Source organism: Hemibagrus wyckioides, linkage group LG24 (genome assembly GCF_019097595.1).
Source record: "Hemibagrus wyckioides isolate EC202008001 linkage group LG24, SWU_Hwy_1.0, whole genome shotgun sequence".
NCBI lineage: Eukaryota > Metazoa > Chordata > Actinopteri > Siluriformes > Bagridae > Hemibagrus > Hemibagrus wyckioides.
The window spans coordinates 2,839,643-2,863,075 of NC_080733.1; the positions used below are offsets into that span (position 1 = coordinate 2,839,643).

A 23,433-nucleotide genomic window follows, 5' to 3' on the forward strand; every position below is an offset into this window, starting at 1 on the left:
CTTTGTTCTTTATTTTATATCTTTTCATTTTATTTTAATTAGATTTCATTGTTTTTGTTTGGAATAGACAAGAAAAGACTAGACTAGACTCAAATAGAAGAGAATAGAAGAGAAGAGAATAGAATAGAATAGAATAGAATAGAATAGAATAGAATAATATAGATTAGAAGAGAAGAGAATTATATAAAATTGAATAGAAGAGAATAAAATAGGATATAATAGAATAGAGTTATCTAGAACGTCCCTGTACGCTGTAACATTACAGTTTCTCTTCACTGGAGCTAAGAGACTCAAACCCTGTTCCAGCATGACAATGCCCCTGTACACAAAGCACAGAGCTCCATGAAGACATGGTGTAGAGGTTAATGTTCTTGTGGAAGAACTGGAGAGTCCTGCACTGAGCCCTGACTCTGACTCAACCCCACTGAACACCTTTGGGATGAACTGGAACCCATAACACTGCTCGAGCGTCCACAGGGAGCTGCACTTCTTAATTTTGACCACTAGATGCCACTAAAGCGCAACTGTGTCGAATACATTTGGGAGACAAGCTTCATTTTAATTGTATCGCTATATGTATAAAAAAAGAAGAAGAATAGAGTTAGATAGAGTTGAAGAGAATAGAGTTATTCATTCATAGGATTATTCATATTCTGTAGTCAGAGGCTGGACTGTAAGAAGGACAGTGAAGAAGTGCTGTAGTGTGTTGTTGTGTACGGCGCGTGACGTCAGAGGCGGGGGACGAGGGCGGGGCGTGGAGGCAGGGAGGCAGCGCGCGCTCTCGCTCTGTCTCTCTAACATTTCCAACAACAAACGCTGAGAGCTCGCGTGGAATAGACGGGCGGTGAGATACAGTGAGTACACCGTGGATCATTTGCTCTCCCTTCAGCAGGAAGTGTCCACGCGTGTCTCTGCGTGTGTGTGTGTGTCAGCGCTCAGCTCCATCTCCCCGGGCCGGGTTACAGCAGCACTCTCACTGCGGGACTAGCCGCTGTAGCGTTAGCCCGGCTTTACCAGCTAATCAGCGTGGGGAGTGGCGCAGGGTTTTGGTTTTGTTTTGGTTCCTGTTTTCGACAATTCATGCACATTTCGTGTGTGAAGCATTCAGCTGACATACAAGCCGTGTCCGCAGAGATAGGTCTACGATGCCTGTAACGGAAAACCTCCATATTTATAAACCGGAATAAATGCGCTTCTTCTTCTTCTTCTTCTTCTTGTTCTTGTTGAACTTCAAAGCTAGCGTAAGTTCTTTAGGATTTCTGCGCATGCGCGTTTTGTTACTTCTGCACGCCCATAAATGTTTATTAATTATTAAAATGCTTGTGGCAGGGTATTTTTTTTCCTGATGTTCTGTAGTGTTATGCAGGCCGGAAACTAAAAGTTTTATTCGAATTGCACTTTGTGTGGCTTAATTGTCCTAAATCCTTCTGTGAACACCAGAGTCGCCTCTGCTGATAAGGCGGCGTGATGACGTGACTCGGTGTTTATAAACAAAGCGCGCGCGCGCACTAACGTCACTGTAAACACAATAGGTTAATCTATTTAAAGTTACAGTTATTTACATTCTTCACTAAATAACCTGTGGACGATGGATATAACTTGATATTGAAATATTCGGGTTAAGCTTCAGCTTTTGCAAAAAGTTTTATTAAGTCGCTGAAAGGGACTTCTTTGGAAAACTGGCTTCCGGTCCGGAATGCTTGGAATGTGTTTTTGTTTTGTTTTTTTGATGCAGCTCTTGTCAGTCATTTCAGAGAAGCTATTTGAGGCATCATTTCGGCATAATCATGTAACAACGTGTGCAATTAGGGAATTTCCTCGGTAATATGAGTGTAATAAACAGTCCTGACAGGTCTGGGATGGGTGCAGTGCATTACGCATGCGCGGAAGGATGTTTGGGATGGAAAGCTTTTTGGATTAGAGTGAAGCTTTGGGGCTGTGTACATCACTGTCTGATTTTCCTGAACTCTACAATTCAACAGAGTCTACAATCTGATTTCATTTGCTTTAGAACCGTTTATTGTTCTTATTTAAAAATAAATCAATTTCATGCTACTTTCAGTTATATCCTCACACAAAACCAAGTCTTCTCTAATTATAAAGGACTTTTCTAAATAAAGCTGATCATTTCTAAAATGTTTCTCTCTCTTCCCTGCGAGATAAAGACTCTGTGTGTTGTTTTCAGGTTTGTAATATGAGTACCTGTGTGTAAGATGAGGAGTAACCTCTGCACATCATCTGTGGAGTTGTGGATTTACTGAATTGTGTACAGGTTTGTATTTGTGGAACGTCTTTCATTGCTTTACACAAATCCGGTCTGTTAGAGCAGCAGTGAGGTTGAGTTTTTGTACAATACGGAGTAATTACAAAGAGTAATGCCGTATTTGACTAAAGGATGTAACTAATTCCGCAATCCAATCTCGCTGGATTCGGAAATCCTCGTCGGGAACTATTAGGGTCTCCTCAACCCCAGAGTTCAGCAAGTGACATCACATCGGCGTGTCTGCTCACAGCATGAACAGTAAACACAGCAGCATGAGTTTATATGCACTGTGTACACAGATATTCGCTTTAGATAAATCATCACTTGTTGTGATGAGGTCGTTTTTCCTCAGACATAAACCGCGAGTCCCGTCCTATCATTCCAGCCTGAGAAGTTGCTTCTAGCTACTCTGACATTTTGACTAATTCAGTTATATTTTAATGACTACAGCATTACTCATTATGCGAGTGCACTCATATGGCCCCCTACAAAAGTATTGGAACGACTGTTCACTGAAGACGTTTAGGTTCGAGATGAACATGAGACGATAGATGAGAATTTCAGCTTTCATTTCCTGAAGATTACATCAAGACATGTTTAACACCTTACAGCATGGCACCTGTGTTGGCAGACACAGAATTTATTCCTAAATTAAAATGGTTAAGTCTTTTATGGATAAGTATGTTTCTTCCTTGTGATTAGCTGGTGTTCCACTGACATCACCAGACTGTTGCCTTCTTCAGTTGTGATGCTTTTCCGTCTTCTTTTGGCTTTGAGGTAGCAGCAGTGAGCCAGGACACACAGACTGAACTGAGAACCTTAACTCGGTTACAAAACATCTACACTATATCGCCAAATGTTTTGGGATGTCTGTCTTTACATGCACTTTACATGGATGTAATATGGAGTTGTCCCGCCCTTTACAGCTATAACAGCTTTAACTCTTCTGGGAAGGCTTTCCACAAGGTTTAGGAGTGTATTTATGGGAATTTTTGACCCTTCCTCTAGAAGCACATTTGTGAGATCAGGCACTGATGTTGGACGAGAAGGTCTGGCACAGAGTCTCCACTCTAATTCATCCCAAAGGTGTTCTAAGGGGTTGAGGTCAGGACTCTGTGAAGTTCCTCCACACCAAACTCACTCATCCAGGTCTTTATGGACCTTGCTTTGGTCATGGGTGTGCAGTCATGTTGGAACAGGAAGGGGTCATCCCCAAACTGTTCCCATAAAGTTGGGAGAATGAAATTGTCCAAAATGTCTTGGTATACTGAAGCATTAAGAGTTCCTTTCGCTGGAACGTAGGGGCCGAGCCCAACCCCTGAAAAACGACACCTGAACTCAATGATTTGGAGGGGTGTCCCAAAACTTTTGGTTACGTGGTGTATCTAAAGCGAGGCAGACTTGGAAGTGAGAAAGAGAAGAGGAAGAAAAAAAGACTTTTTACAATCTCCAGCAGTAAGCGGATACCCGACAGGTCTATGGCGTGAACTGGACAGTCGGGGTTTGGTGGTTTGGTCTACAGTGCAACTCGGTTAAAGATAAGAAGTTTTACGGTGTTTATATTAATGTCATGAGCAGCCGTGTGGATTTGACATCACTGCGTCAAACAGGGAAGAGAAAAGAAACTCTGTGGTGTAAAGCATAGAAGAGTAGAGTCGCGTTCACTTCTCCGTCACAGAGGCTTTTCATATCACAGAAAAACTCCTCACTGTTTACTCTGGAGAGAGAAGAACTCATGAAGAAAATATTGCTCTATTAAATATTATCAAAACAAAATATCATTCCATTAAATAACACCATGAAGAAAATATTAAAGGAGAAGTTCACTTCCAGAACAAAAATCTACAGATCATTTCCTCATTTCCTCAAGATGTTCATGTCTTTCTTTCTTCAGTCGTAAAGAAATGATGTTTTTTAAAAGGAAAAAATTTCAGGATTTTTCTCCATATAGTGGAGTTTAATGGTGCCCGCGAGTCTGAACTTCCAAAACACCATTAAATTCCACTATATGGAGAAAAATCCTGAAATGCTTTCCTTTTAAAAAACATCATTTCTTCACGACTGAAGAAAGAAAGACTTGAACATCTTGGATGACGATGGGGTGAGGATATGATTTGTAGATTTTTGTTCTTGGAAGTGAACTTCTCCTTTAACACTGCCATCTTTTTAAAAAAAATAAATAAATCATTTTTTTTTGTTTAAATATTATTATGCTGAAGTTACTATCTTTATAAAATAAATAAATAAACTTTTTTTATGGTGCAATTTCTTGATAATTGCATTATAAAGAGAAAAAAGACTCGTAGTGAGAAAGAGTAATGAATCAGAATGGTTGTTAAATCCTGGTGTGTTTTAGTGAACATCTCTGTAGCGTAGTTTATTTGTGTTGTTGTGTTAGTGTACACACAGCTCACACTCCGGACCCTCTGTACCTCACGTCCTTTAACCACTTCATTTACAAACCTGATGCTTTCTCACTATATCGAGAGGTTTGGATTAAATTTAAGAGCTCGAGCTTAAAACCAGGCCAAGAATTATAAAGAATTTACAGACTATTTTATTCTTATTTCTTTTTAAATAATATATTAAATATGTAAATATAATAATTTGGGTCGTAATAATAGGATGTGATTTCTAAGTTTGTAAAAATAAATAAATAAAAGGAAAATATTAATAAATAAAATAATAATAATAATGACGGCTCTTCTAGAATTACTAGAAAGTTGTTTTTGTTTTTTTTATTATTATAAAATATTTTTCTTCATTGCGTATTGCAGTAGTTTGTGGACACAGCGTTGCCACATGTTTCTGCTTGGTTGAAGCCACTTCCTCACCCCGTAACTTTGCTTAATACCAATTTACATTTCCCGACACACACCTACACACACACACACACACATAATTGTTGTCCTTAATATAATTTTTAATCATCTTGTTCCACACTGTAACATTTAAAGATGGCGTGTTAAGAAGCGCCCTGTTTGTGTTGTTGTTGTTGTTGTTGTTGTTGTTTGCTCTTATCTTTTGCGCTGCATTGACGGGTGTGTAGAGTGTTTTTTGTTTACGCTCTTTCAAATTTGTTTTCCCTCCTTTGCTCTCGTAACGCGTGTAAAGCCACCTGCGCCGAACCCCCCGAAAAACTCCCATGGCCTTCTCGATGTTCTTGTGCATGAGTAATCTTCCTCGGCTGAAGAAAACAGATTTCAGCATCTGTACTTTTTACTCCCATCATCTCGAGCTGCCTCACGCCTCAGCCGAGTCACTCTGAGCTCTCAGACTCCCAAAAGGGAAACCAGCAAAACAACAACAATAACAACAGTGAGGCAGAATCCTCCTGCTATTCTGTGAGAAATTGTGTGTGTGTGTGTGTGTGTGTGTGTTTGGGAGTCACAGCAGCCAGAAGGGGGCACAGGCCTCTCTCATATCTGTGGTTTGACAGGTTATTGTTGTAAAGTGCCGCTTTTTGTGGCAGGTGTTTGGAAAGTACCAGCGAGTCACACCAATAACAGAACCGTGTGTGTGTGTGTGTGTTTTGCTATACTAACAAACAAATGAGGACTAGTCAATCAAGTCAGGTCATGCAGGCTTTCTTGTAAATATGACATTGTGTGTGCGTGTGTGTGTGTGTGTGTGTAAATATGAGATATGTGGGATTGAGTGTGTGTGTGTGTATGTGTGTGTGTATGACATGTAAGATGGCAGAATGTGTGTGTGTGTGTAAATATGACATATGTTGGATAGCAGAATAAGTGTGTGTGTGTGTGTAAATATGACATATGTTGGATAGCAGAATAAGTGTGTGTGTGTGTGTAAATATGACATATGTTGGATAGCAGAATAAGTGTGTGTGTGTGTGTAAATATGACATATGTTGGATAGCAGAATAAGTGTGTGTGTGTGTGTAAATATGACATATGTTGGATAGCAGAATAAGTGTGTGTGTGTGTGTAAATATGACATATGTTGGATAGCAGAATAAGTGTGTGTGTGTGTGTAAATATGACATATGTTGGATAGCAGAATAAGTGTGTGTGTGTGTGTAAGTATAAGTATGACATATGTAAGATGGCAGAGTGTGTGTGTGTGTGTAAGTAAGTAAATATGACATATGTAAGATAGTAGAATAAGTGTGTGTGTGTGTAAATATGACATATGTTGGATAGCAGAATAAGTGTGTGTGTGTAAATATGACATATGTTGGATAGCAGAATAAGTGTGTGTGTGTGTGTGTGTGTGTGTAAATATGAGATATGTGGGATTGAGTGTGTGTGTGTGTATGTGTGTGTGTATGACATGTAAGATGGCAGAATGTGTGTGTGTGTGTAAATATGACATATGTTGGATAGCAGAATAAGTGTGTGTGTGTGTGTGTAAGTATAAGTATGACATATGTAAGATGGCAGAGTGTGTGTGTGTGTGTAAGTAAGTAAATATGACATATGTAAGATAGTAGAATAAGTGTGTGTGTGTGTAAATATGACATATGTTGGATAGCAGAATAAGTGTGTGTGTGTGTAAATATGACATATGTTGGATAGCAGAATAAGTGTGTGTGTGTGTGTGTGTGTGTGTAAGTGTAAGTATGACATATGTAAGATGGCAGAGTGTGTGTGTGTGTAAATATGACATATGTAAGAAAACAGAGTGTGTGTGTGTATGTGTGTATATATGACATGTAAGATAACAGAATGTGTGTGTGTGTGTATGACATGTAAGATAACAGAATGTGTGTGTGTGTGTGTGTGTGTGTATGACATGTAAGATAACAGAATGTGTGTGTGTGTGTGTGTGTGTGTATGACATGTAAGATAACAGAATGTGTGTGTGTGTGTGTATGACATGTAAGATAACAGAATGTGTGTGTGTGTGTGTGTGTGTGTATGACATGTAAGATAACAGAATGTGTGTGTGTGTGTGTGTGTGTGTATGACATGTAAGATAACAGAATGTGTGTGTGTGTGTATTTGACATGTAAGATAACAGAATGAAATAAATCCAGCTCCAGGTTCATTTCCAGAGTCAGACAGCTTTCTGTTTTAGATTTAATTCATTCATTAATTTTTTTTTTCCTGACCCGACCCAGAGGATCAGATTCAAGAATGAATACGTTTTTTTTCACAAAGGAGATGTCTAAATGCAGACACACACACACACACACACACGGCTGATGTCTTGTGAGATTCCTCTTTCTCGGTCTCTATATGACCGGTGGTCTGTTCCCTGGCTGTTATTTTCGGTTCCAAAAGAAATAAGAGCAGGCTTGTAGAGGAGTAACCGTTATTGAGGCAGCTTGAAGGAGGACAGGCGTTTGCTGGAACAGCTTGTCGCTCCTCGTGGAGGAGTGTAACACCTGTAACCACACACACAAACACACACACAAACCCGACGCCTGTGAGTAAGTTCATCATCTGCCGCCTTCAGCGCTCAGAGCTGCTGCTAAAGTTCCTGTTTGTGACAGTTTTCTCTCTCTCTCTCTCTCTCTCTCTCTCTCTCTCGTTCTCTCAGCGTGATGTGATGCTGCCCTTGTCCAGACCTCGCTGTGTGCCGGCGCTCCTCTCTCCACCGTAAGCGGACAGCTGGACGCTGGATGTTATGGAGGCCCAGGTTTCCCAGGCGCACGCGCCACTCACTCCGCTCGCTCCACAAACCCAGCACAGGAAACGACCCGAGGACTTCAAGTTCGGCAGAATCCTGGGAGAAGGCTCCTTCTCAACCGTGAGTCAAGTCATGAGCGCTCTGTCAAGGTCTTTCATCCTCATATTCAGCAGCTGAAAGAGTGTTTTTTCCTCCTGGTTATTTCAGGTGGTTCTAGCAAAAGAGGTTTCAACGGGAAAGGAATACGCAAGTAAAGCCTGCTTCATACACACACACACACACACACACACACACACACACACAGTGTGTGTCTGCAGCATGATTGTATCTGCTACCTGCTTTTCAGATGTTTTGAAACAGAACGGTGTGTGTGTGTGTGTGTGTGTGTGATTTCAGTGAAGATTCTGGAGAAGCTGCACATCAAGAAGGAGAATAAAACACACTATGTGAAGAGGGAGAGAGACATCATGTCCAGCATCAATCATCCCTTTTTTGTAAAGCTCTACTTCACCTTCCAGGATGCTGAGAAGTTGTGTATCCTTTATTTTTTGGCGTAAGCTGAAACACTTCAGTTCTTTATTTATCCGTTCATGTCCTTAACGTCCGTCAGATTTCGGACTGAGTTACGCGAAGAACGGCGAGCTGCTGCGCTACATCCGCAAGATCGGCTCCTTCGATGAGACGTGCACGCGCTTTTACGCCGCCGAGCTGGTCAGCGCTCTCGAGTATCTCCACTCAGTGGGGATTATTCACAGGTACGTCCTCGTCCTGAGTAAACGTCCCATGTTGCACCTCAGTGTTTGTTTACAGTTTTGTGGTGTAGTTTATTGTGGGTTTTCGCTGCTTTATTCTCTCTCTCATGTCTTTCAGGGATCTGAAACCTGAGAATATTTTACTGAGTGAGGAGATGCACATTCAGATTACTGACTTTGGAACAGCAAAGCAGTTTTCTTCAGACAGCTCACAGAGTAAAGTCTTTCTTTCTTTCTCCTGGTTGTGTGTTTACTACACTGTGTTGTGGTTCGCTTTACCTTTCTGTAGGTAACACACTCTCCCTCCATCTTCCTCTCTCTCTTTCCCTCTCTCCCTCCCTCCCTCCCTCCCTCCCTCCATCTTCCTCTCTCTCTTTCCCTCTCTCCCTCCCTCCCTCCATATTTCTCTCTCTCCCTCTCTCTCTCTCTCTCTCTCTCTCTCTCTCTCTTTCTCTCTCTCTCTTCCTCCCTCCACACCCCCTCCCTCCCTCCATCTTCCTCGCCCTCTCTCTCCATCTTCCTGTGTCATTCCTTTTTTCTTTCCTTCCCTTCATCTCCCCCTCTCTCCCTGTCTTCCTCTCCTTCTCCCTCTTTCTCTCTCTATCTCTCTCCCTCCATCTTCCTCTCTCTCTCTCTCTCTCATCCCTCCATCTTCCTCTCTCTCTCTCTCTCTCTCTCTCTCTCTCTCTCCCTCCCTCCCTCCCTCCCTGTGTCTCTCCTACCCCTCATTCCCCCCATTAACTGTAAATATGGGATTTGCTGTGTTTGGTATTTCCAGCTAAAACAGCACCATGACCCAACACCCTGTTCTGTTTAGTAGCAGTTTACCATCAGATGCATTAATGCCTGCTGCAGATACAGTTGTTGTTGTTGTTGTTGTTGTTTTTTTTGCTGGTCACACACTCGTCTGATGATGAGCTTTTTATCCTTCACAGCAAGAGCAAACTCTTTTGTCGGGACAGCGCAGTACGTTTCTCCAGAGCTGCTGACTAAAAAATCAGCATGTAAAAGGTATTCAACATGAATAAAACTCAAATAACAAGTTATATATTATATTATCTATTCTAATATCTCCACACACACACACACACACACACACTGAATGGATGAAGGTATGTGATGAATACTGAATCAGGAGAGTGTTAACGTTGTCGTGTTGATGTTTAGTTCGGATCTCTGGGCTCTGGGCTGTATCGTTTACCAGCTGGTGGCCGGATTGCCCCCCTTCAGAGCAGCGTAAGTCCCAGCTAACATTTCCTTCAATAAAATGCAGTTTAATGTCACTGAATGAAATATCTGCATGTACTATGATGAAAAATTGCCTCATTGTTCAGATTTTCAGAACTACTCTAATATATTAGGCTCGATAATTAAACCTGTATAATATTTTTTAATTATATATATATTTTTTTTATTCTGAAGCTTTCCGAACATTCAGTAGAGAAAACACTATGAGGCTAGAGGCTTTGACTTCTGTGCTAAATACGGAGCATCGCTGTAATAGTTTTTTTTTTTTTTTTTTTAATGAAAAGAAACGAAGCATGGTGTGAAATAACAGGAAGTAATGGCTTTGGTGTTTATGACTTGTTTGTGTAGAAAGTCTACAGCCTCTAAGAAAAAGAAAAAAACCCAACCGCTCTGTCACATGGTCCATTCGGCTCTTTACAGATTGTCCCAGTGGCTCGTACAGACTCCGGGACTCATACCCTAGGGACTGTGCTGAAAAAGATCTGATTTGGGGAGTTTTTAATAGCTCAGGCTGTGTACTTCATTTGTTTTTGTTCCCTCTTATATCGAGTTTTGTTTCTTGCCTTTGACTAGGAATGAGTACTTGATATTCCAGAAGATAATAAAATTGGAGTATGAATTTCCGGAGAAATTCTTTCCCAAAGCTAAGGATCTGGTGGAGAAGCTATTAGTGAGTTTTTTTTTCTTTTTTGCATTAATGAATTAATGCATTTATTTTTTACAGATACTTTAGATGTGTTTAAGATTTTTTATTGAGATTTTTATTTTTATTTTCACTTGTCCAGTGTTCAGATCCTGCAAACCGTCTAGGCTGTGAGGAGATGGGAGGCTACAATCCCCTGAAAGCCCACGCCTTCTTCGAGAGCATCTCTTGGGAGAACCTTCATCTGCAGACTCCTCCGAAACTCACCCCATACCTGCCGGCCATGGCCGAGGATGAGGAGGAGTACTACGGCAATGTGAGCACGCTTCACACCGAACAACTCAAAGCACACTGCGTCCATTTACAAAAATTTGATTTCCTTCATAGTGTACAGGTTGATCAGCTGTAAAGTGTAAAGCATGTCCCCGACACAGATCATTTGCATGTAGTGACACCCACAAAACTCCATATAAGGTAAAGAGCACAAAGAGATGAGAAGATCGGCGTCAAGGAGGAAAGGCAAGAGTGGAGGCTATTTTGACTCACATCTATGCAAAATAATAATAATAATAATAGTAATAAAATATGTTGTTATTATTATTAGTGATAGGCAAGCGCTATATTCAGTCAGCTGAGGTGTTTGTTTACGACTTCTGTCTTACGCACAGACAGATCGACCCGCCCTCTGATTCTACTCCACCGTTTCTTTGGTCAAAGTTGAATGATTTGTTTTATTCGTCTCAACTTACGCGTTTGTCTTAACTCGTTTTCGTTATTTTTTTTACATTCTTTAATTAACGTAGATAATATAAATGATTTTCACTTCAGGTCGCTGATCTGGTGAACACACAAGAGACTCTAAAGCTCTTCTGTTATTGGCTCTGGATAATTGGCGTAAACGTAACAACAGTTAAACCTCCACAGTATATTCCAGATATAAAAGTGCTGCATGTGATCCATGAAAAATGATCTGAAGTCCATCAGGTCCAGGATTACGTTCGTTAATCTTCTTCAAGAGCACAAGTAGGATACCAATGATTTACTGAACCTACAGAATTTTCATGAATACTGAATTTTTTGTGTAAACACTCTTATGAATGATTTAGGAATAAATCTGTTTGGATCCAGCTAGATCAGTGTTTTATAGGAGGGATTGGGAATATTAACCTGCTTTATTCACAACACATTAAAGCACACGTTGTTTAAGGCTAAAACGTTTTTTAAAAAATCAGATACTTTTGCGTTAAGGAACATTACCAGTTATTGTGATAAAATCCTGCCGCGTTTGAGACTCAGATGACGTATTTTCATTAAGTAGGTAACCAATTCATGAAAAGCTTGAGATCTGTGTAGCTCAGTTACGAGTCCAGTGGAAGATCATCTGTCTTTCATCTCCAGCCTTTAAGTCTCTGCTAAGATCACTGCGCTGTAATGAAGTGTGTGTTTTGCGAGGTGAGGCGTCCTAGCCACGGTTTTTCAGTCACATGACGTAGTTCAGTTCGGCTCAATTTAGTGTCATGTTACTCGCAATTCACTGAACCACAAAAAACTAAAATTAAACATCGAGAGATTGTGTAGTAAAACACAGGGCTGAGCATGGGCTTTCACACACACTTAAAAATATAATCACAGAACAATACATACAGAAAAAACAGGTGCGTGTGGAAATCGTGGAAACTGATGATAGATAAATGATCTAGTTTACATCTAGTTTAAGTAGTTTTACTAGTTACTTACTGTATATAGCACTATAGATCTGTCCAGACGTAGCAGTCAGTGCTTTATATCATGTCTAAAAAGATGACTTCAGGTTTATTATTAAAAAAAATTTATTTGGAAAAGAAATGGCGTTAATTTGCAAAAACTTTTTTAACATCAAATCCGCAGCAATCACTTTCAAAGGAAAACAAAACTAACTAATATCAATATTTTCACAATATATTAGAAAAGTGCATTGTGTAATTATAATTTATCACGATATCAGCGTTATGTAATGGTATCGCCGTGATGAGTTACAGTTTCTGCTGTTTGCTCATATCGCGTTCCACACCAGGGTTTGATTCAAACAGGCTGAATATGTAAGAGCACTTCAGGTATTCTCTCACATAATGACCACACAAAAAAAAAACCCTGAAGTGTCCAGAATACCTGGGTTCGGTCCTGAGATCAGGTTACTGTCCATCCGGAGCGGATGTTCTCGCTGTGGTTTCCTGTGGGTTCTGTCACCTCTGGTTTCCTCCCACCTCCTTAAGTCAAGTGTCCTGAAGAGTCTTCTTATGTCCGTCGAGATAAAGAACCCCTCCTTCGAGAAGAGAGTCTCCTGAAGAGAGTCCTCATCTCCATCGAGAAGAGAGTCTCCTGAAGTGTCCTCATCTCCACCCAGAAGAGAGTCACCTGAAGAGAGTGTCCTCATCTCCATCAAGAAGAGAGTCTCCTGAAGAGAGTGTCCTCATCTCCATCAAGAAGAGAGTCTCCTGAAGAGAGTGTCCTCATCTCCACCCAGAAGAGAGTCACCTGAAGAGAGTGTCCTTATCTCTATCAAGAAGAGAGTCTCCTGAAGAGAGTGTCCTCATCTTTATCAAGAAGAGAGTCTCCTGAAGAGAGTCTCCATTGAGAATAGAGTCTCCTGAAGAGAGTGTCCTCATCTCTATCAAGAAGAGAGTCTCCTGAAGAGAGTGTCCTCATCTCCATCAAGAAGAGAGTCTCCTGAAGAGAGTGTCCTCATCTCCATCAAGAAGAGAGTCTCCTGAAGAGAGTGTCCTCATCTCCATCAAGAAGAGAGTCTCCTGAAGAGAGTGTCCTCATCTCCACCCAGAAGAGAGTCACCTGAAGAGAGTGTCCTCATCTCTATCAAGAAGAGAGTCTCCTGAAGAGAGTGTCCTCATCTCTATCAAGAAGAGAGTCTCCTGAAGAGAGTGTCCTCATCTTTATCAAGAAGAGAGTCTTCTGAAGAGAGTCTCCATTGAGAATAGAGTCTCCTGAAGAGAGTGTCCTCATCTCTATCAAGAAGAGAGTCTCCTGAAGAGAGTCTCCATTGAGAATAGAGTCTCCTGAAGAGAGTGTCCTCATCTACCTTGATAAGAGAGTCTCCTGAAGAGAGTGTCCTCATCTCCATCAAGAAGAGAGTCTCCTGAAGAGAGTGTCCTCATCTCCATCAAGAAGAGAGTCTCCTGAAGAGAGTGTCCTCATCTCCACCCAGAAGAGAGTCACCTGAAGAGAGTGTCCTCATCTCTATCAAGAAGAGAGTCTCCTGAAGAGAGTGTCCTCATCTCTATCAAGAAGAGAGTCTCCTGAAGAGAGTGTCCTCATCTCCATCAAGAAGAGAGTCTCCTGAAGAGAGTGTCCTCATCTCCATCAAGAAGAGAGTCTCCTGAAGAGAGTGTCCTCATCTCCACCCAGAAGAGAGTCTCCTGAAGAGAGTGTCCTCATCTCTATCAAGAAGAGAGTCTCCTGAAGAGAGTGTCCTCATCTTTATCAAGAAGAGAGTCTTCTGAAGAGAGTCTCCATTGAGAATAGAGTCTCCTGAAGAGAGTGTCCTCATCTCTATCAAGAAGAGAGTCTCCTGAAGAGAGTCTCCATTGAGAATAGAGTCTCCTGAAGAGAGTGTCCTCATCTACCTTGATAAGAGAGTCTCCTGAAGAGAGTGTCCTCATCTCCATCAAGAAGAGAGTCTCCTGAAGAGAGTGTCCTCATCTCTATCAAGAAGAGAGTCTCCTGAAGAGAGTGTCCTCATCTCCATCAAGAAGAGAGTCTCCTGAAGAGAGTGTCCTCATCTCCATCAAGAAGAGAGTCTCCTGAAGAGAGTGTCCTCATCTCTATCAAGAAGAGAGTCTCCTGAAGAGTGTCCTCATCTCCATCAAGAAGAGAGTCTCCTGAAGAGAGTCTCCATTGAGAATAGAGTCTCCTGAAGAGAGTGTCCTCATCTCTATCAAGAAGAGAGTCTCCTGAAGAGAGTCTCCATTGAGAATAGAGTCTCCTGAAGAGAGTGTCCTCATCTCTATCAAGAAGAGAGTCTCCTGAAGAGAGTGTCCTCATCTCTATCAAGAAGAGAGTCTCCTGAAGAGAGTCTCCATTGAGAATAGAGTCTCCTGAAGAGAGTGTCCTCATCTCTATCAAGAAGAGAGTCTCCTGAAGAGAGTGTCCTCATCTCTATCAAGAAGAGAGTCTCCTGAAGAGAGTCTCCATTGAGAATAGAGTCTCCTGAAGAGAGTGTCCTCATCTCTATCAAGAAGAGAGTCTCCTGAAGAGAGTCTCCATTGAGAATAGAGTCTCCTGAAGAGAGTGTCCTCATCTACCTTGAGAAGAGAGTCTCCTAAAGAAAGTCTCCTGAAGAGAGTCTCCTCGTCTCTGTCGAGAGCGCATGGGGACATGTTTGGTTTCCTGAGAATGAAAATGTGCTGCAGTTTTCAGTTAATCGATCTCCACTGAACTGAACAACTGTGGGAAGTGTTTACACCATCATCAAAACACTGCATGAGGGAATAGGTTTGGAAGACTGAAGTTCATTAATGAAACTGTCCTAGTGGCTTGTGGTGGTCCAAAACCTTATTAAGACAGTTTATGTTGGATTTCCCTTTAATTTGTTACCATGCATTGTGAAATAGGAAATTCAGGGTTCAGCTCTACTCTGTGAAATGTTTTGGGGATATCGAGTAATTACATCCAGGTCAGATGAACGGTGTAGGAATTACAGCACTTTTGGTTTGTAGTCTGTTATTTTATTATTGTTATTTTTAATACTTGTATAGAAATCTGTTGCAGTCAATGTCTGAAGTCTGCTGTCTTCACTTCCTGTTTGTTCTTGTGGTCTTTGGTGAAGTGAAAATTGATTGATTTAGCCTTTTGCAGAACGTGTCACTTCTTTACCTTAAAAAGGTCCTTGGTTGCTTTTAAATTATGCTTCAGGTCATGGTCCATCTGCCCTGTGAAGCTCCATCCAGTGAGTTAGCTGAAGGTGAGCAGATACCATCACCCTGAACACTTCACAATTCATCCTGCTGCTTTTATCACATCATCTCTAAACACGAGGAAACCAGTTCCATTAGCAGTCGTACACACCAACACCATGAGATTCAGATCATGAGCAGTTCCTTCTCCTCTCCACGCTCTTCTCTTCCCATCGTTCTGCTACAAGTTCATCTTTCTCTCATCTCTCCACATGATGTTGCTCCAGATGTTTTTTTTTTGTTTTTTTTTGTTTTTTAAAAACTCTAATCTGATCTTCCTGTTTTTGAGGCTTACCAACTGTTTTCATCTTGTGGTGAAGCCTCTTTATTTCCTCTGGTGAAATCTCTTGATTGTTGACTGACACAGATACATCCACCTCCTGGAGGATCTTCATGATCTGGCCAACTGTTGTGTTTGTTTCAGCAGGGAACGAGTGAAGTGATCTGTTCTAGTTGTTTTCTGTTTGTCTTCAGACCTTTTGGTGTTCCTGAGCTCATCAGTGTCTTCTTTTTCTTTTAAGATTGTACTAAATAGTAGATTTGGCCAAACCTAATGTTCTCTCTCTCTCTCTCTCTTTCTCTCTCTCTCTCTCTCTCTGATGGGTTTGTTTCAGCCTAATGATGGCTTCCTTCACTGGCAGTCCCAGCTCTTTGGATTTCGTATTGAGAATTAACAGACAGATTGAGACACTTCAAAACAGCAGACATTTTAGCTGCTTACTCTTAAGTGAATTAACGATAGAATGAAACACACCTGAACACGAAAGAGCTGACCAGTCCCCCAGTCACCATGTGATGATAATTACAGAACCAAAAAAGAGGATATGATTTATGGAGAATGTGACAGAATTAGACCCTTGTTTCTTCACATGCAGTTATTTCAACTGCTGAACATCATTCACACTCTCTTCAGTTAGAGTTGACGTAATTTCTCTCCATGTTTATGAACTGTATGAACTTCTCCTTGCAGTATGATGACCTCCTGAGTCAGTTCAGCAGCATGGAGGTGGTTCACTCCAGTTCCTCGCAGGCTCTCTCGGTGCCGACCATGCTGCTGCCCCAGAGATCCATCAGCAACATCGAGCAGTACATCCACGACCTGGACAACAACTCCTTCGAGCTGGACCTGCAGTTCTCCAGCGAGGAGAAGCAGCTGCTGTTGCAGAAGCAGACCAACAGGAACCCCTGGTAGGTCGCTTGCATTATCAGAAACCTGGTTTAGCACAGGGCTAGGTTACGCTCGAGACGTCCGATTGGTCCGTCGTCTATTAGGAGTTACATAGACTGGTCAACTGATAGGTTCACTAGCTAGGGAAGAAGGACGTTAAGAGAGAAATCCTCACTTATAATATATTTTTTTTTATAACAGCAGCAAATAAAAAATGACAGCCAAAAGAAAAAAACAAAATAAGTAGGAAAAAAGGGAGGCCAAGTGACATAAATGGCTAAATAAAGTAGAAAGGAGAAAGACAAAGAATATCATGAATATGTCAAAATCTTGAAATTATGCGTTTATCATGTAAACGTTGGAGGAAGAACCCCAGTCTTTAGAAAAAATTTTAAGGGGCTCGTTACATCCTCACAAATGTACAGTGAGTTTAATGAATATAAATTAACCCCAAATCACTTGACACAGTTACTGTGATTTAAAATAACAATTTAATAAAATTATAAAAAAAACATTATAATTCTTTACAAACCTACATAAAATTATTTAAAAAGTTAAATAAAATTATTTTGTGCCAATGCCATAGATTTAAACGAAAAATATATAAATAAATATTTTCCTGTTGTCTTTGTTAATTGATCATTATTAATCATTACTGTTCTTTTTTTTAATCACTTTGTTAATCACTATTAATTATTTTAAACCTGTTTTTTAAATTATTTATTATTATTAATTATTAAATTATTTTTATTCTTTTTTACTAATGGTATCACATGCTTTTTTAATTTTAATATAGAGAATCTAGATGTGATAGGTGTGAAGTGGACAGATGTTTGTAATTCCACTCCTGAAGGAATTCCTCTCAAAGTTATTTTGGATTGTAATCAGCTGTGATACTTTGTAGTGAACGTAATTTTCACAAGAATATTGAATTAATCTTATGGACTGCTGCTACCGTGTGTCCTAACTAGACTTTTTTTTATTGTTTCTTTCTGTTTTAAGGCACCAGTTTGTTGAAAACAATTTGATACTAAAAATGGGACCAGTAGACAAAAGAAAGGTGAGATACTTTTTTCCCCCCATAAACAAAGTTCTTACAGATGCTTCATAATAAAATTCCTGGAGTTTTATGAACTTTTCGAGCACAATTGATGTCATTCAAACCTGTGTTTCAACCTTTTAAACTACAATAATAATAATAATAATAAATGATACCTCAGGCATGATGCACATGTTTCCTACAAACTGCTTCATTTTCACCAGTAATAACATCAGTATAGTCATAGTGAGCTACAGATAGATAGATAGATAGATAGATAGATAGATAGATAGATAGATAGATAGACAGATAGATAGATAGACTTTATTGAAATTCTTGTGTTATAGCAGCTTAGTCAGTTACAGGATACAACAATTATTTATTGACTATTATTCAAGAACTTTTTAAGCCTCACTAGACTAGACTAGGGTTTCCAGTACAATCTGAAGCACTGTCTATAATCTCTGCATAAAGTATTCAGCTCTTTAGTTATTTAAAGTGCTTTAAAGCGTATATCAGGGGTTCAGTAGAGAGTGAACTAGGCTTCAGATTTGGTAGCAGCCTCACAGCGCCCTCTGTAGTCTGAAATTTGGAGCTGCATCACTTCGTGACCCTCGTCTTTCCACACAGGGTTTGTTTGCTCGCCGAAGGCAGCTGCTGCTGACGGAAGGGCCGCATCTCTACTACGTAGATCCTGTGAATAAAGTCCTCAAAGGCGAGATTCCCTGGTCTCCTGAGCTGCGACCGGAAGCCAAGAACTTCAAGACTTTCTTTGTCCACACGGTAAAAAAAAGTTACTGATTTTTTAAATGCATCCATTAGTACACGTATTGCTTTGATATAAACGTAGAGAAATTTTTTGTTTGTATTTTGTTGGAAAAATAGTTTAAGTGAACTGATCTCTGTTTCTTCCCCATGCAGCCAAACAGGACGTATTATTTAATGGACCCCAATGGCAACGCGGACAAATGGTGTAAGAAGATCCAGGAAGTCTGGGGAAAGATTTACCACAATCATCAGACTACTGACATGTAGAGCGAGAGCGAGAGAGAGCGAGAGAGAGAGAGAGAGAGAGAGAGAGAGAGAGAGTGTCTTTTCCTCAAGTTGAGACACATCCTCATGAACTGAGCCTTTCATTAGTTAAGCACCTTGTGGCAAGAACAGCATTTCAAGAGCAAGTTAAAAAAACACACACATTCTGTAGGAGGCTTGTGCGATATAGATACGATTTTATTTTCCCTAATTGCGATTTTCCACGTTTAAATATTGTGATAAACAACTTAATCATCGAAAAGAGATCATTTCCAGCAGAAAAAAATAGATGTTTGACTGCTGATGTGTGTTCAGACTTGTACTGCAGTATCAGTGTCCCTCCTTCAGAGATCAATAATACACTTCCCAAATTCACAAAATACGTTTTTGATCAAAGCTGCCCCTCAGCCCCCCACACCCCACCCATCTGTCTCTCTATCTGTCTATCTATCTGTCTGTTTGTGTCTATCTATCTGTCTACCTATCTGTTTGTGTCTATCTCTCTGTCTATCTATCTGTCTGTCTCTATCTATCTGTCTATCTATCTGTCTGTGTCTATCTATCTATCTATCTATCTATCTATCTATCTATCTATCTATCTATCTATCTATCTATCTGTCTGTCTCTCTATCTGGCTGTCTCTATCTGTCTATCTATCTGTCTGTCTCTATCTATCTGTCTCTCTATCTGTCTGTCTCTATCTATCTGTCTCTCTATCTGTCTGCCTCTGTCTATTTATCTGTCTGTCTATCTATCTGTCTGTCTATCTATCTGTCTGTCTATCTATCTGTCTCTTTATCTATATGTCTATCTATCTATCTGTCTATTTATCTGTCTCTCTATCTATCTGTTTGTGTCTATCTATCTGTCTATCTATCTGTCTGTCTCTATCTATCTGTCTATCTATCTGTCTGTGTCTATCTATCTGTCTATCTATCTGTCTGCCTCTGTCTATTTATCTGTCTGTCTATCTATCTGTCTCTCTATCTGTCTGCCTCTGTCTATTTATCTGTCTGTCTATCTATCTGTCTGTCTATCTATCTGTCTGTCTATCTATCTGTCTGTCTATCTATCTGTCTCTTTATCTATATGTCTATCTATCTATCTGTCTATTTATCTGTCTCTCTATCTATCTGTTTGTGTCTATCTATCTGTCTCTTTATCTATCTGTCTATCTATCTGTCTGTGTCTCTCTATCTATCTGTCTATCTATCTGTCTGTCTATCTGTCTGTCTCTTTATCTATCTGTCTTTCTATCTATCTCTCTATCTATCTGTTTGTGTCTATCTATCTATCTATCTATCTATCTATCTATCTATCTATCTATCTATCTATCTATCTATCTATCTATCTATCTATCTGTCTATCTATTTGTTTCTCTATCTATCTGCCTATCTATCTGTCTGTCTATTTATCTATCTGTCTGTCTCTATCTATCTATCTGACTCTAAAAGTATTGGCACCCTATCGATCCATCTATTTCTCTGTATTATTTTTGAGTGAATTTGTGATGTTTTTGTGGGGAATGCCGAACGTTTAACAGTTGACAGATCTGATAATATAATATAATACAATGTAATATAATATAATATAGTGGGTGAGAAATGTCACTGGGATGGTGGGCGTGTAAATTCATGTAGGGAAGATAAGGTTATAATATCGCACAAGCCTGAGGAAGTCCACAGATGTTCTGCTTGTTCTCTGTGCTCGTGAGCTCGCACCTCGCTCTGTAGTGTTCCGCAGATTCCTAATCTAACTTTAATTTATAAGGATAAGAGCCAGTGCACTGCTAGTGATACGTCTGTATAGAGCTCAAAGCTCCACATGCACCGATTTGCGTTCCCTTTAAGGGCTGCAATCGAGTTAAACACGGCCGTGTGTCGTCAGCGACGAGGCTCCTGACACCGCAGGTACTCAGAGACACCAGAGGATTGCATTTTGCACTGAACTGTACATAAAAGCAGGACGAGCGTGTCGATCGGTTATACGACTGCTGTAGACGTTTTTGTTGCACCTTCCTCGTACGAGGACTTTTTTTGTTCAGCATGGAAATTAGTGCCTGTTATGTTGGACTTCAGATCTTAATTCAGACTTCTTATTTATTAACGTGTGAGTGTGCGGGGGGTAAACTCCTCCCCCCGTGCTTCTCTTCTCTACATTATTGTGTATAAGTTTGTGTTGTTTAACACAGGGCACGCTATCAGGGAAGTCTGATGAGTTACAGGAGTCACAGTTGGCCGTCTGGAGCTGCAGACGAGATTTTTTTGTTGCTGCCACAGAAACTATGACTACTTTTAAGCAGCTCCTTTAAGTCCTGGATTTAAGGCTTTGGTGCTGCGTCATCACTTAAAAGACTAAATAACTGTTCACTATTTATGCTGAATGGGATCATTCTGGCATTATAGTGATGTTTTATTTGTACTTTTGTGGTTGTTGGTTGGATTATTTATTTATTTTTTTTGTTCGTTTACAGATTATTTTCTTAAGATTTAGCTAAAGGTACACTTAAAGGCTTTTCACACTTATGGGTGTGGCTGTAATCTGGTGTAAACTCAGTCCTGGGTTGTGTAGTTGGAGGTTTCACACTGCTCCTACTTTACCCGGGGTTAACACTGAATCCTGGCTCTTCATAATCTGCCCTTGTTTCACACTCTACATTCCTAAACCCTGCTGCAATCTTCTTCTTATTTACATATTTGCAGCATCAACAACCCTGATTGGATAAATCCAGCGCGCGAGAGCTTTAAATAACGGCTCGTCTCACGCTTTCACATCAGTGAGGAAAAAAGTTCAGGTCTGTGCTTCTGCACCCGAGCAGGTTTTGTTATCTTTCACAGCTTTCTCATCTTTTTTGCTCTTTTTAAGTTTGTGGTGTAGTCGACCAGACGTTGGTTGATATCTCTGTAACGTATTTCCCCCTCGCTACGGCGCGCACTTCATCTTCAGCGTTTTTCCACCTGACTCTATCTACCGAGCCGTTTTTGTTAAGTGTAGCTACGTCCTGGTTTTCACCTGATATGAGGCACAGAGACGCTGTTCAGTTTCTGATTGGGTTTCTGTTGCTAAGCGTCGAGTCGTAACATTGGAACAGCACATGGTTTCACACTGTAGACGTTTAGCAGAGCAATGTGGAGTTAACACTGTAAAAGCTTCAGAGCAGGGTTTCAGAACCCCAGGGAAAAAGCAGAGCTAACCCCGCTTCTACATTACACCTGTGAAACCTTCCTCTACCCGGGGTTAAGAGCAGGGTTTAGATCTACAATAACCCGGGGTTAAGAGCAGGGTTTAGAGCTACAATAACCCGGGGATAAGAGCAGGGTTTAGAGTTACAATAACCTGGTGTTAAGAGCTGGGTTTAGAGCTACAATAACCCGGGGTTAAGAGCAGGGTTTAGAGTTACAATAACCCGGGGTTAAGAGCAGGGTTTAGAGCTACAATAACCCGGGGTTAAGAGCAGGGTTTAGAGTTACAATAACCCGGGGTTAAGAGCAGGGTTTAGAGTTACAATAACCCGGGGTTAAGAGCAGGGTTTAGAGTTACAATAACCCGGGGTTAAGAGCAGGGTTTAGAGTTACAATAACCCGGGGTTAAGAGCAGGGTTTAGAGTTACAATAACCCGGGGTTAAGAGCAGGGTTTAGAGTTACAATAACCCGGGGTTAAGAGCAGGGTTTAGATCTACAATAACCTGGGGTTAAGAGCAGGGTTTAGAGTTACAATAACCCGGGGTTAAGAGCAGGGTTTAGAGCTACAATAACCCGGGGTTAAGAGCAGGGTTTAGATCTACAATACCCCGGTGTTAAGAGCAGGGTTTAGATCTACAATAACCCGGGGTTAAGAGCAGGGTTTAGAGTTACAATAACCCGGGGTTAAGAGCAGGGTTTAGAGTTACAATAACCCGGGGTTAAGAGCAGGGTTTAGATCTACAATAACCCGGGGTTAAGAGCAGGGTTTAGAGCTACAATAACCCAGTGTTAAGAGCAGGGTTTAGAGTTACAATAATAATCCACAACAGCAGTGTGGGAAGCCTTTTAATTCGCTACATTTTTTAGCAGGTTTTTTGTGTTTGTTTCAGTTTTTTTAGCTTCATTGAAATTCTCTGTAGCTGTAAATAAGATCTCTAAACGCAATCCCAAACACAGTGAAATGCTGTATCAGTGGTAAGTACCACGTGGATGTGGATTTCTCCTGATGGATTTATTTTTTTCGTTGTACGTTTGAGACTCTACCTGCTCTGTGGCCGAAATCAACTGTGATGTACAGATCTTGAGAAAGTAACGTCACGTTACGGAGATACAGCTTTTATATTTTTATTCTTCTATCAGATTATTTGCTGCCGGTGGTTCAGCTGGCTGTTTTATTTGTGTTTTATTTAAAGTCTAATATATGAACCGTGTTTCGAGAGATGACATTCAGGGGCCGTCACCTACATCCAGACATGTAAAACCTTTGAATGTGAAAAAAAATGACAATTGTAAGCTATTATCTTTTGCTGCCTTCTCATTTCATTGTACAATTTCTGTTTGGTTATTGAACGAATCATACCGAATGTAAATGTTTATTTTCTTGGGTTTTGCGTGTTATTTAAAGATGGATGGAGGAATGTCTCACATGACCATGTGCTGGCTCCTGTAATAAAAGCATGTATGTTTATTACTTCTGTTTATTTTTAACTGAACTGTATTCCAGCCTGAGGTTTCCCACATCCTTCTGTTTAAACTAGAAAATTTACAGATCCTGAAAATAAAC

At 40.4% G+C, this 23,433-nt stretch overlaps 1 protein-coding gene across 4 annotated transcripts; it reads left to right on the forward strand.

The window, feature by feature from the left end:
- The first annotated feature begins 735 nt into the window (after nt 1–735).
- On the forward strand, nt 736–23,340 carry pdpk1a (3-phosphoinositide dependent protein kinase 1a). 4 transcript variants are annotated; one of them, XM_058377915.1, is made up of 14 exons: nt 736–854; nt 7,769–7,978; nt 8,066–8,108; nt 8,255–8,392; nt 8,469–8,613; nt 8,729–8,826; nt 9,546–9,621; nt 9,778–9,846; nt 10,432–10,528; nt 10,644–10,817; nt 16,418–16,635; nt 17,618–17,675; nt 18,285–18,437; nt 18,576–23,340. In XM_058377915.1, exons 2-14 carry the CDS (start codon nt 7,856–7,858, stop codon nt 18,687–18,689), a joined length of 1,506 nt encoding a protein of 501 aa, XP_058233898.1. In that variant the 5' UTR covers nt 736–854; nt 7,769–7,855; the 3' UTR covers nt 18,690–23,340. The 4 variants fall into 4 exon arrangements, with proteins under 4 accessions (XP_058233898.1, XP_058233900.1, XP_058233897.1 ...); XM_058377917.1 differs by lacking the exon at nt 736–854 and adding an exon at nt 902–1,241; XM_058377914.1 differs by lacking the exon at nt 736–854 and adding an exon at nt 7,324–7,658.
- The last annotated feature ends 93 nt before the right edge of the window (nt 23,341–23,433 follow it).

Excerpts from the sequence above, each read along its gene's own strand:
- pdpk1a (XM_058377915.1), top strand. The coding sequence starts at position 7,856 with ATGGAGGCCCAGGTTTCCCAGGCGCACGCGCCACTCACTCCGCTCGCT. Across the intron at positions 9,622-9,777 it reads AAAAAATCAGCATGTAAAAG|TTCGGATCTCTGGGCTCTGG; the intron begins GTATTCAACATG and ends GTTGATGTTTAG. Across the intron at positions 10,818-16,417 it reads AGGAGGAGTACTACGGCAAT|TATGATGACCTCCTGAGTCA; the intron begins GTGAGCACGCTT and ends TTCTCCTTGCAG.